The sequence below is a fragment of the Haliaeetus albicilla genome, chromosome 20, assembly GCF_947461875.1.
Source record: "Haliaeetus albicilla chromosome 20, bHalAlb1.1, whole genome shotgun sequence".
NCBI classification, from domain to species: domain Eukaryota; kingdom Metazoa; phylum Chordata; class Aves; order Accipitriformes; family Accipitridae; genus Haliaeetus; species Haliaeetus albicilla.
This window is the reverse complement of record NC_091502.1, coordinates 10,253,966-10,271,506: the sequence shown is the minus strand read 5'-3', so window position 1 is coordinate 10,271,506 and position 17,541 is coordinate 10,253,966. Positions and strand designations below refer to the sequence as shown.

At 42.5% G+C, this 17,541-nt stretch overlaps 1 protein-coding gene and 1 long non-coding RNA gene across 2 annotated transcripts; one reads left to right on the top strand and one right to left on the bottom strand.

Annotated features, from left to right (window-relative positions):
• Positions 1-3,290: 3,290 nt before the first annotated feature.
• Positions 3,291-4,997, bottom strand: LOC138690157 (uncharacterized). The gene is made up of 2 exons (XR_011328976.1): positions 4,730-4,997; positions 3,291-3,782 (listed from the first exon to the last, which is right to left on the bottom strand). It is a non-coding gene; the product is annotated as an uncharacterized lncRNA (long non-coding RNA).
• Positions 4,998-5,315: 318 nt separating this feature from the next.
• Positions 5,316-17,158, top strand: RAB39A (RAB39A, member RAS oncogene family). The gene is made up of 2 exons (XM_069808251.1): positions 5,316-5,788; positions 13,897-17,158. The coding sequence occupies exons 1-2, from the start codon at positions 5,466-5,468 to the stop codon at positions 14,321-14,323; spliced, it is 750 nt and encodes a 249-aa protein (XP_069664352.1). The 5' UTR covers positions 5,316-5,465; the 3' UTR covers positions 14,324-17,158.
• The last annotated feature ends 383 nt before the right edge of the window (positions 17,159-17,541 follow it).

The window sequence follows — 17,541 nt, the reverse complement described above, 5'->3', positions numbered from 1 at the left end:
CCATCTTAGATGTCTGAGATGGCAAGATTTGCAGAGATAGATACCATCTATTACACTCGGAGTAAATGGATATTTGGGAGGGAAGTACAATTCTTGTTGTACGTCTCATCTAGACACAGCAAACATCAAGCTGGTAGTGGTTGCCCTGAGTATAACATAATATTACTAACATTTTGAGGGAGGAGATAGTTGGCAAAGAGAGGTGAGACAATGATGGGCCTGTAGATCAGATAGAGGTTGTTTGTGTGGAACAGTGATGGCTTAACAGTTGGTGAGATGTGAAGAAAAGTATAAAAATATTTAATGGTTATAAAATGTTTATTGAGCAAATACTCAGTCCTTGGTTTTTAATATTCTGAAAAGTTATGACTTTTAGTTCCCAGGCTTGTCTTTGAAGTTATGTTGTAGGTCCTTCTGGAAGATCAGGTGTGAAGAGTTAGGAGAAGTTTTCCTTGTCCCAGCTGGGTGTTTTTGTTCTTCACTGACTGCCTCTATGAGTTCATTATGCTGCAGAGAAGTTTCACTTGCATCATCTCCACAGAGCCATTTTAATGCCACATGAACAAAGTGGATCTGTATGTAGACATTTATTTATTTAGTTAGTTATTTATATATTTATTTATCTATAAATCCATCCATGGATTCTGATGACTTAGTTGTGCAGCTTTTTTTTTTTAATGTTTATACTGATGTTCTACCATGCACATACCTATCTCAACAACATAAGGAACACCCTCATCAAACAAGGACCTCATCTAGGAGATCAGAGTGTACCTTTGAATGAACAACCACATTACCACACAGAGACTTAGAACACTATAAAAATACCCTCACCAATCATTTATTTGTTGAAATTTATACAGGAGATCATTAATAATACCATAAACAGAAAGAAGCTTATAACTCTTACCATGTTTCCCTGGAATATTCCTTTCTCCTTCACCTGTGAAGAGCTCCAGGTGTTCCAGACACAGTATCAGAAATAAACTTCCAGCACAAATAACAAATACAATAAGATGATGCTAAGCAATAAACACAAAACTTTCCAACCCATTTCCCTTTACTCAGGGTTTTTGTTCACCATCTTGCCAGGTGAATATTCTCTCTGTGCTTCTTTGCTGTCCCGTCACTTCTTACCACTGTAAAACTGGCATAGTGAGATGAGCCCCAGCATAACATGGAGCTGTAGCCACAGTCCCACAGAGAGCTCAGAGGTGAACCCTGGCACCTGGGTGCGAGATCGAGAAGTTGAACATGGGCAGCTGGAACATCCCATTGCTCCTGTCAGTACTGGCAAGGATTTCTGTGGACTGTGGGGTTAGCAGGCCTGGTGTCCTACAGGTTTCCTGTCCTACCCAATTGCCTTTGGTGTCTGAGGACATATGAGCACTCCTGGAAACTTTCAGAAGGCAAGGCTTACACCAAGAGTGGCATTAAAATCTTGGCCTCAACCTGCCGCTCTTGCCAACCTCCCTTGGCTCTCCCAGCCAGCATTGGGAGCATTAGCTTCAGCAACGTTTAGAGTGACTCACTAATTAACACCACAGGGGGAGTGTGAAACCCATCAAATACTATGAACTGCAAAAAGTAAGACGGGCAGTAGATTTGTTCTCATACCACTTACGAGATTTTAGGGCAGACTGATCACTTCAACATATTGCCTGTTCTGCTACTCGGATACTAAATTTATATGTGTGCATCAAAGAAGTCTGTGGAAGAAACATTACCAGAATGTTGTGGTTTAAGAAATGTCCTTCCCACCATCAGGTGAAACCTACCTGGCTTGATGACATCTTAGAGGAAGGAAAGTCATTGCTCATTAGTAGGGAGTATCCCACTTCCAGTACTACTCTTATTAAAAAAAAAAAAAAAAGAAGATAGCTGGCAGCATCTTCCAACAGCTTACATCTATTGAAACTTTCTCTGTGATAAAATGAGCAGCTGTATCAGCCTCCAGACCAATAGCCTAGGCAATTAAAACAGGCATGGATGGCATCTTGCTTCCACACTGGTCCCTCAGTTCTCTCAGGTTCTTGCGTGGCAGCAGAAAGCATAGTTTCTCAGTCTCAGGTTGACTGGGGTTGAGAATCAATTACCTTTGTCTGTGCTTCTCTAAACTTCCATGTAATCATGTGCACATTCTTCAGGAGCACCGTGATCTATGTAATCCCTAGTGACCTACCCACTTACCAAAGGTTGAGAAAAGTCCATGGCAAGTCAAAAATGTGAAAAGAAATGAGGAATTTTTAGATTGAAACGTCTTGGATTTATGGCTTAGTGCAGTAATCTAGCTGATAATGCAGTAGATTTGGAAGTTTGGGTTGGTTTGGCTTATTTATTATTTCCCAGAATTTAGGTTTGATTAGCCCTTCCTGGGAAGAGCAGGTTCAAGCTGCGAATGCCCAAGTGGTGGAAACTGTCTGCAGGAAAGTCAGGTTCATGTTGCTGCTTTAACCTCTCTGCTTTAACCATTCCAGGTCCTCAAAGCATACCCATCTTTGATTGCTTCTTCTGACTGCTGGTCAGAGATCTTTGTGATGGACTGCATGCTGTCAGGGCTTCTGTACTCACTGGTAAACTAACAAAAACTGAATGACTTGGAGGTAAAGTTCACCCAAGTTGTCCACTCCACAGCAGACACAACAAATGGAGGTTCCCTACGTAGCATTTAACATATGACACTCAAAAGGTCCCAAATGAAGGTATAAGGTTGTCCTTTGGATATATGCAAATTTATATACCGCTGTCTTTCTACAATGACAAGCTTAGCTGGACAGACCAGACTCTGGAAGCCTGAAAATCCTTGCAAACATATTTAGCTCAACTGCAAATGCCGTAGGCAAATTGACTTTGCTCACCTGTTAGGAATGAAATGATCTGTGTAACTCATTAGTGTGAGGTTCTTGCAGCCCAGATGTGCAAAGGACAGCAATCTGCTGTGCATCTAAGCTAGAGAGCACATACTTGAGGCTTTGAAGACCTATGGGTGTTAGCCAGGGTGGTGATCCATGCAGGATCTAGGTATTATATAATGAGTAAAGTCAACTTAAAATTTTGGCCTATTCACATTTGGCAAGTATCAGAGCTACTAATATCACATAACTCACATCTCTGTTTCACATGCAAATACTTCTTGTATCTAAGTGCCACTTTTGTCAAAACACTTAGAAAAGATCCCTAGGAATCACCCACATAGAACTGCAAGAACTGGACTGATTTTACCCTTCTGAAGGTTCATTTATCTGAGTTAACATTGTTTTATTTTAATTGTTACTCAAAGGAGCAACTAGTCAAGTAAAAGCTAGGTTCAATTTATTTGTCACAAGAATAGCTGGTGAAAGTAGAGGGGAGAAATGTGCAGAGTTTAGGAGGAAAAACACTCGGAGACACAGGCAAACACACAATCACTAAGTCCTGGGGACTGACTGGCCACCCAAAAGGTCCCTGGAGAGTCCAGATTCTTGGAGCAGGTGGCATCCTGCAGCTTCAGCTCAGTGTCTGCAGCAAGATAAATCCCTCTGGCAGCTCCTGGCTGTGCCTTTTATAGATTCTGGGCTGCCAGGCCAAGTCTCTGCTGGAAGCTTCTGGGGTCACCTGGCCAAGTCTCCCAGGGCCAGCCATGCTTGCATATTCCAGCCAGACTCATTTTGGGGCTGGAGGATGTGATCTCCTGAGCAGTGCATGCAAACCCCTCATCTGACTTCACCCTGCCCTTGGCCAAGTGAAGGGCCAAGGTGCCCTTGGTCTCATCCATGCTGTGGAGCTGCAAGGTCTACCCAAGCCTACAGGGGGAAACATACTGGTCTCAGACTGGTGACCACGTAACACACTGGAATAACAAAACCAGACTCAGGCAATGAGAATACGCATCATAACAAACTGCCCCAGAGAGTTACAAAAGAAATGTGGTTTCGAATACGCCCCTAACCAGCCCCAGGCAGTTATGGTTTTAGCTGCATCTGTGCCTGACATTAACAGAGGAAAATGGCAGGCTATGTGAAAAAAAAAGTCACCCATCTCCTCTTCCTGTCCTTTTCACTATCAAAGTGCCTATTCATATGAGTATCTACTTGCTGCTGACCTTCTGCCAGCAACAACCTACTTCCCAGCTCACCCAGCCTACTCTGCTTGGTTCTCAGGCTCTCTGGCCCTGGCTCCCTCACCCCAGCCCAATCTGCAGAAGAAGCTGCTGCAGTTCTGTTTACCAGAAGTCCTAGGATTTCTGCTTATTTGGCTCTAATGCCCTTACCAGCCATCTGAGGACTGTTAGTGTTTGTTATCCCATGTGGTTCTGAGATTTTAAAAGAAATCTGAGGAATCTATTGCTCAGCAGATTTACATGATACTTAGCTGAAGATCCCGGGGGGACAAAGAAATTTCTTGGGTGGGCATCTCTACTGACAGGATTTTTCTGTTACTGTAGAAGAGGGTACTTTCACAAAGGCCGAATACATGCAGTTTGCTCCACTGGGAAATGAAGAGTGTATGTCCCTGTCATTTCCAGTATTACGCCTTTCCTCAAGGCTGTTTGCAAGGTTCTCTCTGGGAGTATCTAGATAGCTAACTCTCCTTTTCCCTTTCGCCACTTGCCCAGCCCATCTTTACCACTTGGCACTTGCTCCTCTACTCGCTGGTCTGTCTCTTTTCCGGCTCGCACTCCTGCGGGCAGCCCCTGCCCAGCTCCCACCCCACCAGACACCTTCTTTTCAGCTCCCTGCCCCTCTTGCACCTGCCGCTCTGGTTCCTCCACTCCTTCCCCGGTATTTCCTTTCTGCTCCCGCTTTTCTTCGCAAGTCTCACGCTTGGCCCGCCCGGTTCTCGCTCACCTGATTTTCCAGGCCGGCCTGGTGTCCCCCCCCGCCCCAGCACCTCCCTTCTCCTGACCCACCCCTACACTTGTTGCCCACGGGAGGGGCTGCTCTCCTGGGCGAGCTGGACCCTGGGCACGGGCCGGAGCCGCAAGGCAGCCTCCTCGCCGCGCCGCCTGCCCGCCGCGCCGCGCCGCGGGGGAGGGCCCGTCTCGCCGCGCACATGACGGCATGGTGGGAGGCCCCGGCGGGCGGCTCGGCCGCGCCACCGCAGAGCGGGCGGGAGAAGCGGGCCCCAGCGCGCACGCCGCGGCGGGAGGGCCGGGCGCAGCCGGGGCGGGGGCGCGGAGCCGGGGCCCGAGGGCCCCGAGGGCCGGCGGCGGGCGCGGGGCAGCGCGGTGCTGAAGGGACAGCGCCCGCGGGCGCCGGCCGCCCCGCCCCGCCCCGCCCCGCCCGGGCAGCCACCGGGAGCCCGGCGCAGCGCGGCGCCCCGGGAGCGGGGCGGGGGGGCACCCGGCCTCCGTCCGCCCGCCGCCCCGCCCCGCCCCGCCCCGCCCGGCGCGGCCGGCACGGGGGCCCAGTCCTGCACCCGCGGGAGCGGCTCCCCGCGCCCCGCGCACCCCACGCCGCCCGCCCGCCCGCCCGCCCGCTGCGCCGATGCCGGGCGTTGGGGCGATCGGAGCGCGGTGCAGGCACCGGCCGCGCAGGAGCCCCAGGAAGAGCCCCAAGGCGGAGCCGGGCCAGGCCGGGGCCGCCATGGACGCGGCGATTTGGATTTACCAGTTCCGGCTGATCGTGCTGGGCGACTCCACCGTGGGCAAGTCCTGCCTCTTGCACCGCTTCACCGAGGGCCGCTTCCCGGGGCCGCTGCACTCCGACCCCACCGTGGGGGTGGACTTCTTCTCCCGGCTGGTGGAGATCGAGCCCGGCAAGAGGGTCAAGCTGCAGCTCTGGGACACGGCGGGGCAGGAGCGGTTCAGGTACAGGGCCCGGCATCTCCCCCCCCCGCCCCTCCCGTCCGCCCCCCAAACCGCCCCGGGCACACACTGCCCTGCAGCCCCGGCCCCCGCCGCCCTCCCGGCACCGTACGCTCGTCGTCCGGCGCATCTCCTGCCCCAAGGACTTTGCCGTGCCCCCCAGCACATCTCACTGCACCCACCTGGCTGCTGTCCCCCAAACAGCCCTCCACCCCATTGCCACCCAGCCTCACCGCCCCATCGCCTGCCGGTGCCCCCCCCAGCCCCGTCGCCCACCCTCCCTCTCCCCCCACCGCCCACCAGTTCCCCCCGCAGGAGCTTCCTCCTTCCCCACCCCTTGCCTTCACACCCACCGGGGAACAGCTGCCCTTCCCCTCCCAGCTCACACTAGGGGGTAACAAGTGGCCCTGTCCTGTTTCTCCTTCCCTCCCCATCTTTGCCCTGAAGTCCTGGACCGAGGGGAGCAATCCCTCCTCCACATTTTTTTTCCTTCTTTGCAGCAGGAGGCCCCTGCTTCACTCCGCATTTCTTACTTTGTCATCACCTCCAAACTCATCCTCCCCTGCAGTATTTCCCTCTGCCATAACTCTTCCCTCCATGCAATCTGAAGAGACCAGGCCACCTCCCTGCTCTTCCTCCTTGCAGCACAGCAGCACCAGTGCAGCCTTGGCAGCGTGGAAGCCACTGGGCAGCCAGCTACAGTCCCTCATTGGTGTTTTACCTGCCTTCTGCACCTGCTCTGCACTGATGGTTGCCAGGAGCCTTCACTAATACCTCTATCATTTATAGTGTAGCTAAACTAGCTCAAATGCTGCACTAAGTATTAAATCTTTTCCTGCCCCAAAAGAGTCACAGTCGTTCCCCAACACACAAACTGGTACTATCATTCACTCACTCTTGTGGCTGTGTTGTATCTGTAGTGCTTGCCACTTCAGGCAAGTTGAGTATGGATTTTAGTTTGGACTTAGGGTTCAGTAGGTGTGAACTCGGGTGAGAGGCTAATGTGTAGCCCATCTATGTGGTACCTGACCCACACACTTGTTGTTACTGGGATGCTAGCAGGAGGGTTGAAATGGGTCTCTTCACTGGGCAGAATCGATTCTTTTATGTTCCCTGTATTCCACTGCAACAGTTGTGCAGATTCTTGCACTCAGCTGAAGAAGCGGGATTTTACTGTCTTACCAGGGAACACCAACCCTTTTTGGTTTTTACAATAACAAGTATTACAGTGAAACAACAAAAAACTTTCCTGGGCTTCCATGAGTCACAATTTCATGCATATGTTTGCAGGCAGGCCTCTGAAGGGTTAAGAAAGAAATTAACAGTGATAATAGCAAGTTCTTAGCATTTTTCACTCTTCTTGTGCTTTCCAGCAAAGAACGTAAAATACTTGTAAACAAGTGACTAAGAATGTATAATCTCTTTATTTTGAATTTGCTGACAAATAGCCGGGATGGCCAATGACAAGGCACTTGACTGAAAAGAATGCAAATGCAGAGAGTTTTGCATACATTTTAAATCAAATGATAGCCATCCTTTAACCTGGGAATGCTCAGGGGATATACAGTGATGAGTCATGCAGTCAGTTGGCTTTTAAATTTACCATTAGTATACATCTGTGTTTTTTCTAATACCCAGAAGATACAAACTGAAGGAAGTAGGTTTAAACATTTGGTTTTGTGCTAAGAGTTTCTTGTCAGTTTGTGTACCAAACATCATGGTGTTTATTGTATAGTCTGTTTTACACTTACTCAAGTAAATTATAAATATTTTACTAAGTTATAGACCACAGGTTAAAATCTTGCACATTCTTTTCTTTGCTAGTGGAGAAGACTACAGATCACAAGCAAAGATGGTCTTGGGGAAGAACTAATTATTCCAAGAAGTAATCTAATTTTGTGGAACGCCAAGCAGTTTGCAGTTCTGATTCCCAGTTCTGCTCTGGTTCACTTGCGTTGGGACTTTAGAGGAGGTAAAGCTCCCTGGGGAGTTCCCTGTGTGCAGAGCAAACTACTGGCTCCATAATAACACCCTTCTTTTGGTCTCAGGCATTAGGGGCATTCCCAGAGGAAAAGTAAGGTGTGACACACTTGCCATCCCACTCTCTTGACAGAGAGCACTTTTTTTCTTGGAGAAATTGTTTTGGAAAAATTCTTACATGTGTCTACTTCATTGATGCTGCTGTATTTGAACTGGATTTCATGCATGGTCTTAGAAATCATCTTTAGCATGCGCTATTTGCATTACTTCTCAAATAAAGTAATTCTCGCCACTTCCACATGAAGGGTGAGCAAGCTGCAAACACTGGTGCCGGACAGTTTACTTATTTTGAGCTCAGCCAGGGCAGTTACTGACTATATTTACTTTGACATCAGTAAGGCATCACTAAGCAGAATCTCCCATTGTGCTAGGTGCCATATGGACAACAACAAAATAATCAATAATTTTAACACCTTAGCGGAACACGAACCTGCAGACTTCCTTAGTATAGAGTCAGGTCCGTAATGCAGACTAAGGTAAATGAGGGCTACACCCTATGTTTCTTTCTAACTTGAAATTAGTTGTCATTTAGAGCGATCTGCTGCTTTGGCTGTGTTTCACATTTTTTTGTTTGTTTGTTTAATTTGCCTATATTTAAATCATGAAACTTCCAAGACTATAAAGTACTTGGTAGTGGCACTGGGAGTGAGAGTTCATTTCAAGAATGTAGGAGCAAAATATTGTGGGGATGCCTCAATTATATTAACCCACTTTTTAGTAGACTATGATATTAGATACATTCTGTTTCTAACACATCTTGAAAATAAAACACCACCATCCTCATTCTTCTTTTTGAGTAAGCAGTATGTATTTTCAGAATTATTACCATTACAATGTAGTCCTTAGTCATAGTTTAAAAATAAGTCTTCAAAATTAGGTAAAGCTTTTAGTGAAAGTTTGGTTTGTCTGGTAAAGATCAGTAAGATCATAATGAGAAAGAAACACTATGGCTGATTTAAAGGCACCCTAAAGCCATAGTCTGATGTGATTAATACATCTTGCCATTCATTTTCAGAAACAATTGTTCAGTGGCCATCATCTTACCAAGGTTTTTCTTGAGAGTATTAATTAGGGTCTTACATCTTGAACCTAATATTTAGGTTAAGCTAAGAGAATGACTTCTGTTCTAGACAGTATTTTCCCCTTCCATAATGGTAGTTCAGGCAGAATTAATTAGCAGAACCAACACATGCTCTACATGGGAAGTTATAATTTACAAAAGAAATTAGGATCTGCATTTAACAAATATTCCCAATTAAAACTAAAGACTTCAAAGTTATCCTTTGGAAAAACATTCTAACTTATCATTATTGTACATCACAACATATAACTTCTTGAGGAGCAGTCTCACCTCCAGCAATTTCAAATACAGAACCATCTGGAGGAGCCTTGCAGCATTCAATATCAAAGTGTCGTGGTTCCCTTCTAATACTTAGTGCAGTCTTACCTTGTTCTAATAGGGAAAAACTGATTTTCTCCAACCCTTTATCTGTATGTACCTTTCATTTATTACAAATGCCAAGCATTATATGAAATGAGCAAAAATATTACTCATACAAGTATTCTTGCTGAAAATAAAAACTTAGGATGGTTTTGAGGATGCTAGGACAGTCCATATTTAACAGCAGCATAGTATAACGAGCTTTGTAATCTCTATTTATATGGAGCGGGGGAGAAAATAAGAATTACGTTTCCAATAATGCTTATGTCTCAATTTTTGTAACTCTCAGGCAAAGATGGTGTAATAGTTGACATGTTTAGTGTGAACTGACTGGAAGCAGTAGCACACCCATCATCAGTGGCTGGCGTGACATGCATACTCCAGCGTGACAGAGGAGGAGCTGCACAGCCCCATAGGCCTCCGGTCACCAAGGAGTTACAGTCACCTCTGTTAAGTAGGAGGGTTGTTGCCTTTAGTTTAGGGTAGCCATGGGAAGCTGGCAAACTCCCTCCTCAAATTCCAGCTTGCACCTTGAACAAAGGCCCAGGCAGACACATTGGTTTGGGCACTTCCATTAGCTATGCTTGGAGAAGGAAGTGTTCAGAGTCTTCTGTGAAAGAGAAGCTGAGAGAGGAGGCAGCAAGGAAGTACTGGGCACAAAGGAATAGAAGAAAAACAAAGTGTTTTAGGCAGAGAGATAAGACGCGTGAATAAAGACAGATGCAGGAATGGATTTAAGAGTTCAGTCCCCCATCCATTCCAAGTCACAGGCAGCTTTGCCAGATTCTAAATCTGAATGAAGTTCTGCTTCCAACCAGCACCTCTTCTTAACAGTTTCCTGGAAGGAGATGGCAGGCTGCATTGCTGTCTCCCCAGGTTTAGAAGAAAGGCTGTTCTTTGGCCATTACTGTTTCACCCTAAACCCACCCTGTCCCTAACTTAAGGCTTTCCCTCTACTAAAGGAAGTACTACCCTCTACCGCCTTCTCCATAGAAAATTTATCATGGTGCTGCAAGTAACACATTCCCTTCCGTAATGCTAGTTTAATGACATTAATTAGCTGAACCAAAGTTTACACGAGAAGTCATCATTTCAACAAGAATTCTCCTGGGTACTCTGCTATCCTCTACTTTCAACTTGAGGGACTTCTGGAGACTGATGCAGTTTTTCTATCTACTAAAGCTCACTCAGTGTCTTGTTCAGGACTTGCTCAGTCTACCATGGAATACAGATAAACTCTTTACATTCATTACATCTTTCCCAAGGAGATCTACAAGTCTACCAGCTGTTGCATGAAGAGCCTTTTACTGTCAGCCCTCATTATCTTTTGTCAGCTACCATGCACTCTCATCATCAAGCTTTTCAGTGAAGACTTATGCAGTACATTGACATGGCCTGTAAAGTCTATAAAGCTGTGTACCTTCTGAGCAAAACCCCTCAAGTGGCCTTTGTAGCATGGGCTCTGCGAACACTGACCTGTGCCTTGTGAAGCAGTGCACGAGGAATCTATGTGAAAGACAGGTACCTCTGCTGTGCTAAAAGAAAGTTCCTGTGCATGTTGTGAGGAGCTTGAACCCACTTCATGCTGTTGGCATGCTCTGGGGACGCTGTCCCAAGCAGAACCCTTCTGGGCACTCACCTGGAGCAATGGTTTGTTTTCAGCTGGGATTTGAGCTAAGAGGGAAGGCAGGGCTGTCGCACAGAGGCAGAGCAGTCGGCTCCCCAGGTAACTTGTTCAGGCACCATGGGTAGATATGCGGTTGAGTGGAGCACAACTTCAGATGTTGGTGTTATAGTTCTGCCTAAGCCTTATTGAAGGCACTTAGAAGTCCTACAATCTTTAGCAATAATACTAATAAGAGGCAAAAATTGCCCTTGCACTTAGTTTTATTAAGAAAAAAGCAAACCAAAACAAAAGCAGAGAGACCTACTAGACCATCTAAGTCAACGCTCTTTTATTCTTTCTAGGTCTGATACAGGGCATAAGTGAGCAGAAGCACTTCACACAGTTCATTCTCCAAGTAACTCTAAGCTGTCTACTAAAAATACATGTCTAATACTTAATCTACTCTGATTGTCATATTTAAGTGAAATATTTTGCATCTGTAAGATATTTCAGATACTTCAGATGAACAACCTACCACATTCATGTGCCCAGACGTTTTTCCCAGTTGATGGCCTAAACTTTCTGCTTCAAAATTTTCTCTTATTTGTCAGGAATACTTTCTTTTAAAACATAACTGCAAATAATAACTCACCTTAATAATAAAACTATTCAAATATTTGTAGACCATATTTTAAGAAACATAGTCCTTACTCAGATGTTAGACAATCATATAACATGGTATCATTATGCATCATATGTGTCTTTAAAACTTTTTGTGTTACTTTTTAATTCTGTTACTGTTTTCTAAAACCTCTCTAGGATATTAACCTTTTTTGGTAATGAGAAAATTAATTTCAAATTATGCATACCAAAAAATACAGAAAAAACGATGGCTGTCTCTCTCATATATTCACCCAGTTTTTGTGATGTACAGCCTGAAGTTACAGATGCTTTTTAATCACCTCCATTACAGGCAATACATACACATAATTAAATATAATGGCTTAGATCATCAGCTAGTGTAAATCAGCATATCTCTGGAGAAGTGAGTTACAACAGATGAGGGTACCAACTGCTGTGTATAAGCACCCAGTAACATATGCCGGGCTGTTTTTCAGTACTCCTGTTCATAGATATATGATTTAACATTGTTCTATATAGAAATACTTGGTAAATGATGCACTGTATTTTCAATACTAACCTACTTTCTCTCCTGGCTAATGCATTTCTTTGGTGTAACTGTTGTCAAGATTTTTTTTTTATGAAAATAGGTTGTATCAGCTTCCACTTCTCCAAATTGAATCCCATTTTTGTCACCCATTTCCGCTTTTTCTAGAACCAATTGAATTACTTGAATGTACATTTGTGTTTGCAACAGCTCTACAGCAAAAAAATGCTTAGGAAAACCTGAAACAGATCTTTTTGGCACCTTTATTTAATACTTCACAAAATGTGACACCCCTCATTCATTTTTCATATCCAGGCTATTTGAATTAATCTGAGGGTAAGATCCTGTTGTCTTCCCATTCGAACTGTTCAGGGAGACACTCCATGGACTCTATTGCTGGGAACGTAGAAGAGATCTTTCTAAACATTAGGACAAACAATCCCTCCCTGTTATCTAAATAAAATAATTTCAAATCCCGTTTGCTGTGAATGAATTTAGATATGCCAAGAAATCTAAGCCTTATCTAGCTGTGCACTTACCTATCTGTAACGTGACTACTGCTGCTAATTATACCTCTATGTTCAAATTGTTATAAAACACTATATGAAATGCGATGAACTGAAAATCAGAGGGAGCTACTGTTATGGAAAGATGTGTTGCTGTGTACAGTTCATCTTGATTCCAAAAGTTTGGAGGCTGCATCCTCTTCATAATTATAAGATAAAATGGAATTAATTCTTGGCTAAATTATAATTTCAAATAATAACTGTTAATAGATATTGTGCATCTCATTTCAGTTGGAGAATACTTATATATATGCTAGCTATGTATTTATGCTAGTAACGAGTGCTTGTGTCCACTCCTTGGTAGGCTGTCACTTCCTTTAAAATGTCTCTTCTCACCCTCTCCATCCTCCTGTATTGCTCGTGATTAAAGACTTACAATCATTTTTTTAGTCCCTGTATCTTTCTCTACATTCTAACAAACATTTTTTCTTCTTCCAGAGCATATTAAAAATCTTTTCAACCAGAGGAAGGGTTTCCTTCTTCCAAAATTCCTTCCAGTGAATGCTCTGGAATGTAGAGGGCTCAAAAGTAGAAAATATCTGTTGCCAGTCCTGGAAGACTCATGCCAAAAAAGAATAAATGCAATTATAAGAGGTTTTGAATGAATGTGAGAGCAATGCTGGAGGCAGAAGTGTTCCTTGCCAGTGCTTTAACAAGTGTGTGTTTGCCCAGCTCAGTTACTTTTGGACAGTTTGGTTTAGGGAGTTTCCTTTCTTAGTCTGTTACCTGTTGACTTCTGCAAGCACAAAGAATTATGATTATCTGTACAAACTTCTCTATCAAAGAATTTTTCTGCAAGGAATACAAAACGATGTGCTTGTACATTGGCAAGCTTAGGCTCCAGGTCTCTCAACATCTGCCTACATATTTCAGTTTGAAATAACTGATTAGAACAAAGCGAAGTGCATGTTTGTATAAAACTGAAGGACTCAGACTTCAACGCCAACAAGTATTTGACAAATAAATATATATTTTTTATTCTGTGAACATGTGCCATGGTTTGCTAATAAAGAGTACTTTGCAGAATAATTCAGCATTCAAAATTCACACTAGAGATCTTGGCTTCAAGAATGTTTAGAAAGTGACTTTTGAATGTAAGAAAAAAATTAAAAAGGAACATTTTTGTGTGTAGAAAGTAAATTAATAAATTCCAATTAGTTTTAAAAAAGCAAAGATATTTCATAAAACTTACAGTAGAAAAAAACACATTGCCACATGGAAAAGTAATCTATTTATGAATAAAGTGAGAACGTATTTTAATTTTCCTTTTTCTTTTTTTTTCCTTCACAGATCAATAACACGCTCTTATTATCGCAATTCTGTGGGTGGCTTACTAGTGTTTGACATCACAAATCGACGATCCTTTGAACATGTGAAAGACTGGCTAGAAGAGGCAAAAATGCATGTGCAGCCCTTTCAGATTGTGTTCCTGTTAGTAGGACATAAATGTGACTTAGTGTCACAGCGTGAGGTTACAAGAGAAGAAGCTGAAAAACTGTCATCTGACTGTGGTATGAAATATATAGAAACTTCAGCAAAAGATGCTACGAATGTTGAAGAGTCCTTTACAATTCTCACACGAGACATCTATGAACTTGTAAAAAAAGGAGAAATCTCAATACAAGATGGATGGGAAGGTGTTAAGAGCGGCTTTGTTCCAAATGTTGTACATTCATCAGAAGAAGCTGTAAAGCCCAGAAGACAGTGCATCTGCTGAATTTGTAGCATGCCAAAGAGCACATCGGGTGTTCAGAAGATGATGCCAACCTAAATAACAGAATAATAATTTTGAAACAATATTAGATCATGACATAGCTGAATCATAGAATGGTAATTTGGTTTTGTATCCTTCTGTCTAGGTCATAACTTCATAAAACTTTAAGTGCTTTTTTTCTTTTCAGAGTACAATAACTTTGTGTGGTCCTCAGGAGAAGAAATAATATATTGCTAAAGGAAAAACTAATCCTGTAGCAAGACCCTGAGAAAGCGCAATAATCATCGTGACAACATCCTCTCTTGGGCTTTGTATTTTGAATACTGTTTAAAATCAAGGCTTGGTAGGTGAGGATCAGATGAGCTCATTACTTTTGTTCATCCTGCCTTAGTTTTGGACAAGAAAATATTATACCTTATACTTTTTTAATGTGATTCTTTACTCAAGTGCAGGGTTGCTAATGACCATTAAAGTTTAGAATGCTGTAGAATTTCGTAATAAAGATAACTCTAAAGAAAGCAAGCTGAAAGGTTGCTCCAATAGCAAACACTTTTGATATGACTATGAATACAAGCCTTACTAAAGAAAAAGAATGTTTTAGAAAAGATTATTTATTTGTATACAAAAATGGGGAATAGAAGCAATGAAATTTATTATTAAATATTTTCTGAATTGCCAATGAAACTAAATGTAACATCACATATGATCCAGCTGTTATTTGACTTGTATACAAAACAGATTTCCCAACCACTGGAGTTACATTTCGGTGGCCAGATCCTCAGCTGGGTAATTATCATAGCCACACTGATGCCTAGGGAATTATGTTAATTTACAGAAACAAATTACATATTAGCTTTAAAAAATAAATCTACTTCTATCAAGAAGTAAAAATAAGTTAAAAAGTGCTGCAATCCATGAGGACCCAGGCCTTAAATTTGAATAGAGCAAGGATTGTTTTATTCTCAGCCAGCAAATGTTAAACCATTGTCTAAAAAAATGAAGGTTTTAAAACCAAAACTGTTATGAATAGAGTGTTTGGAGAGGAGAGAATGTCTAAAATAATGCTTGGCTACAGAGAGCAAAGTTGGAGAACCCCTATTCTAAGAAAGCAACACATAATAGCTTTTAATAACAGTAGGAGAAATCTGTGATCATGTAGCATTTTACTGAGCTTGAGGTCATCTTCCTACTCCTCTGAATATAACACACACTAGCTTTATGCAAACTATGCCCTATATGTCTAGCACTTAAATACCAAATAAGTCTATTTCTGTTTTATTGTAGTAGTATAACAAGACGACTTGATCTCCAGAGTTGATAAGCATCTACAGTTTATCTGGGCATACTCATAACCACCAAACATCAAGCCACTTATCTTCATATGAAGGTGTGTTATCATGTTACAATTCTCCATTTTCAAGACCAGGCAACAAGTCTATCTAATCTAACTTTTTTCTTCAACAAACATATAATTGGTTTTCCCTCAGGTTACTTTTAGGTCCTTTTACAATCCTTTTGTAAATATTCTGTAGTATAGAGACAGGTTGCTTGGTTCCAGTTATTTTATTCATTTAGGGCCACTAAAATTGTTGACTTCAAAGGGAACTGAAAGGTTAATTTTTTCGATAGCCTGAGTCTCACTTGCACTGAGGCACAGTTACACTGTCATAGAAGGATACAGAGGCCTTAATATAAACAGGAATCAGCCTTAATTCATTAGCAATTAAAACAGTTAATTCTAGTCTCAGCATGCCACAAAGTAACTGCTGTGAGCCTGATTCTATATTAAACTACATATATTAGTCATTTACACCAAATCAATTTCGATTTGAGGGCATTTTAGGCCCTCTTTATGAAGTAAAGGTGACTACAGATGCCAAAAGGTAGTGCAGAATCACGCTGTGTGCATTTGACACTGATTCCCCTGTGATACTAGGCCCATGCTGTGTATCTCAGAAGATCTTCTCTTAGTTGTTTAAGAGGACAGAATGGGCCAACGAATAAAGCGGTGGCTGGGGAGTCAACAGAACCAAAGTCTACCACTGGTTCACTGTGTGTTTCTGAGCAAGGCATTTAGATTTTCTGTGCCTCACCTTCCATATCTCAGAAATAGAGACGATTGTTCTTCCTTGAATTCACAAAGACTGCTGAGACCCATTCTGACTGTATGATCTTCAGTCTGGACTCTTTTCTCTGTGTGCTACCTGCTGTAGATTGTATAGCACCATGGGATGTGGATACTAGTTTCTACTGCCATACCAAAAAAAAAAAAAATTAAAAATATTAAAACAGCTTTATAAGTACCAGGTAGTGCTATTACTATGAATCTACATTTCATTACACATTTCATTACTTGCAGGTTAAAATCTTTTATCTTAAACTTTTCTTCCTGAATACTCTGGAGCCAATGAGCTTTTCATTCTGTATGAAAAAAATGGGGTGTGTTGGGAGGGAAGGGACTGGGAGAAGAGCAGAGTGGAGGGGAGGTATGCACAGAGAAATAAACAGTCATCAGAACAGAGTCTTAATGATCTCTGCTGTCAATGTTGTACCTGTAGTGTCACATTTATTACACTGGGAATAGAGCTTTTAACCAGATTCAACTGTGTAAGGAACTGGTATTGTCAATGCAACTAGAAGAGAAGTTCACTGCATTTTAAAGTGCTGTGCACATAGTTGTCTTATTTGTAATTCCTAAAAATGTAGATTAACATGTACATTCAAACATTGTGTATCTTGATGATATATTAAACCACTACTGTATCCTCTCACTACACACTTGCAGTTAATAGAAATGTCTGATAAATAGATTTGCTGAAAAACATAATTTTGTTTTCAGATGCTTTGCAGTACAGTATATAAGACCGTCAATAAGGTGTAGAACAGATTATAGTTCAGTGTATGTATATTCTTTTTTCTCCCATGGAAGGGCAAATATGGATACCAGAATGAAATTTCCAGAAATCACAGAAATTAGAGAAATCTCATTTGGCAGCCAAATTAATAAGTAGAAGTTTTTTATTAAGAAAACATCACAACTTTGCAAATTAAAGTTTGGTAAATCCCAGTTAGGAAAAGGAAGAACTTGTGGAAACAGTACACAGTTTGTATTTTGATTCATAGGCCTGACGAATGGATATAAAGTATTGTTCTGGACTCCTAAAATGTTTAAACTTTCATTGCTTTTATTTTAAGTTTGATAAAGAGAATAAATATCTTCC

What these genes read in the sequence shown, in the direction of transcription:
- RAB39A (XM_069808251.1), top strand. Translation starts at nt 5,466, where the DNA reads ATGCCGGGCGTTGGGGCGATCGGAGCGCGGTGCAGGCACCGGCCGCGC. An exon ending in GCGGGGCAGGAGCGGTTCAG is followed by an intron (nt 5,789 to 13,896) that starts GTACAGGGCCCG and finishes TTTCCTTCACAG; the next exon opens with ATCAATAACACGCTCTTATT.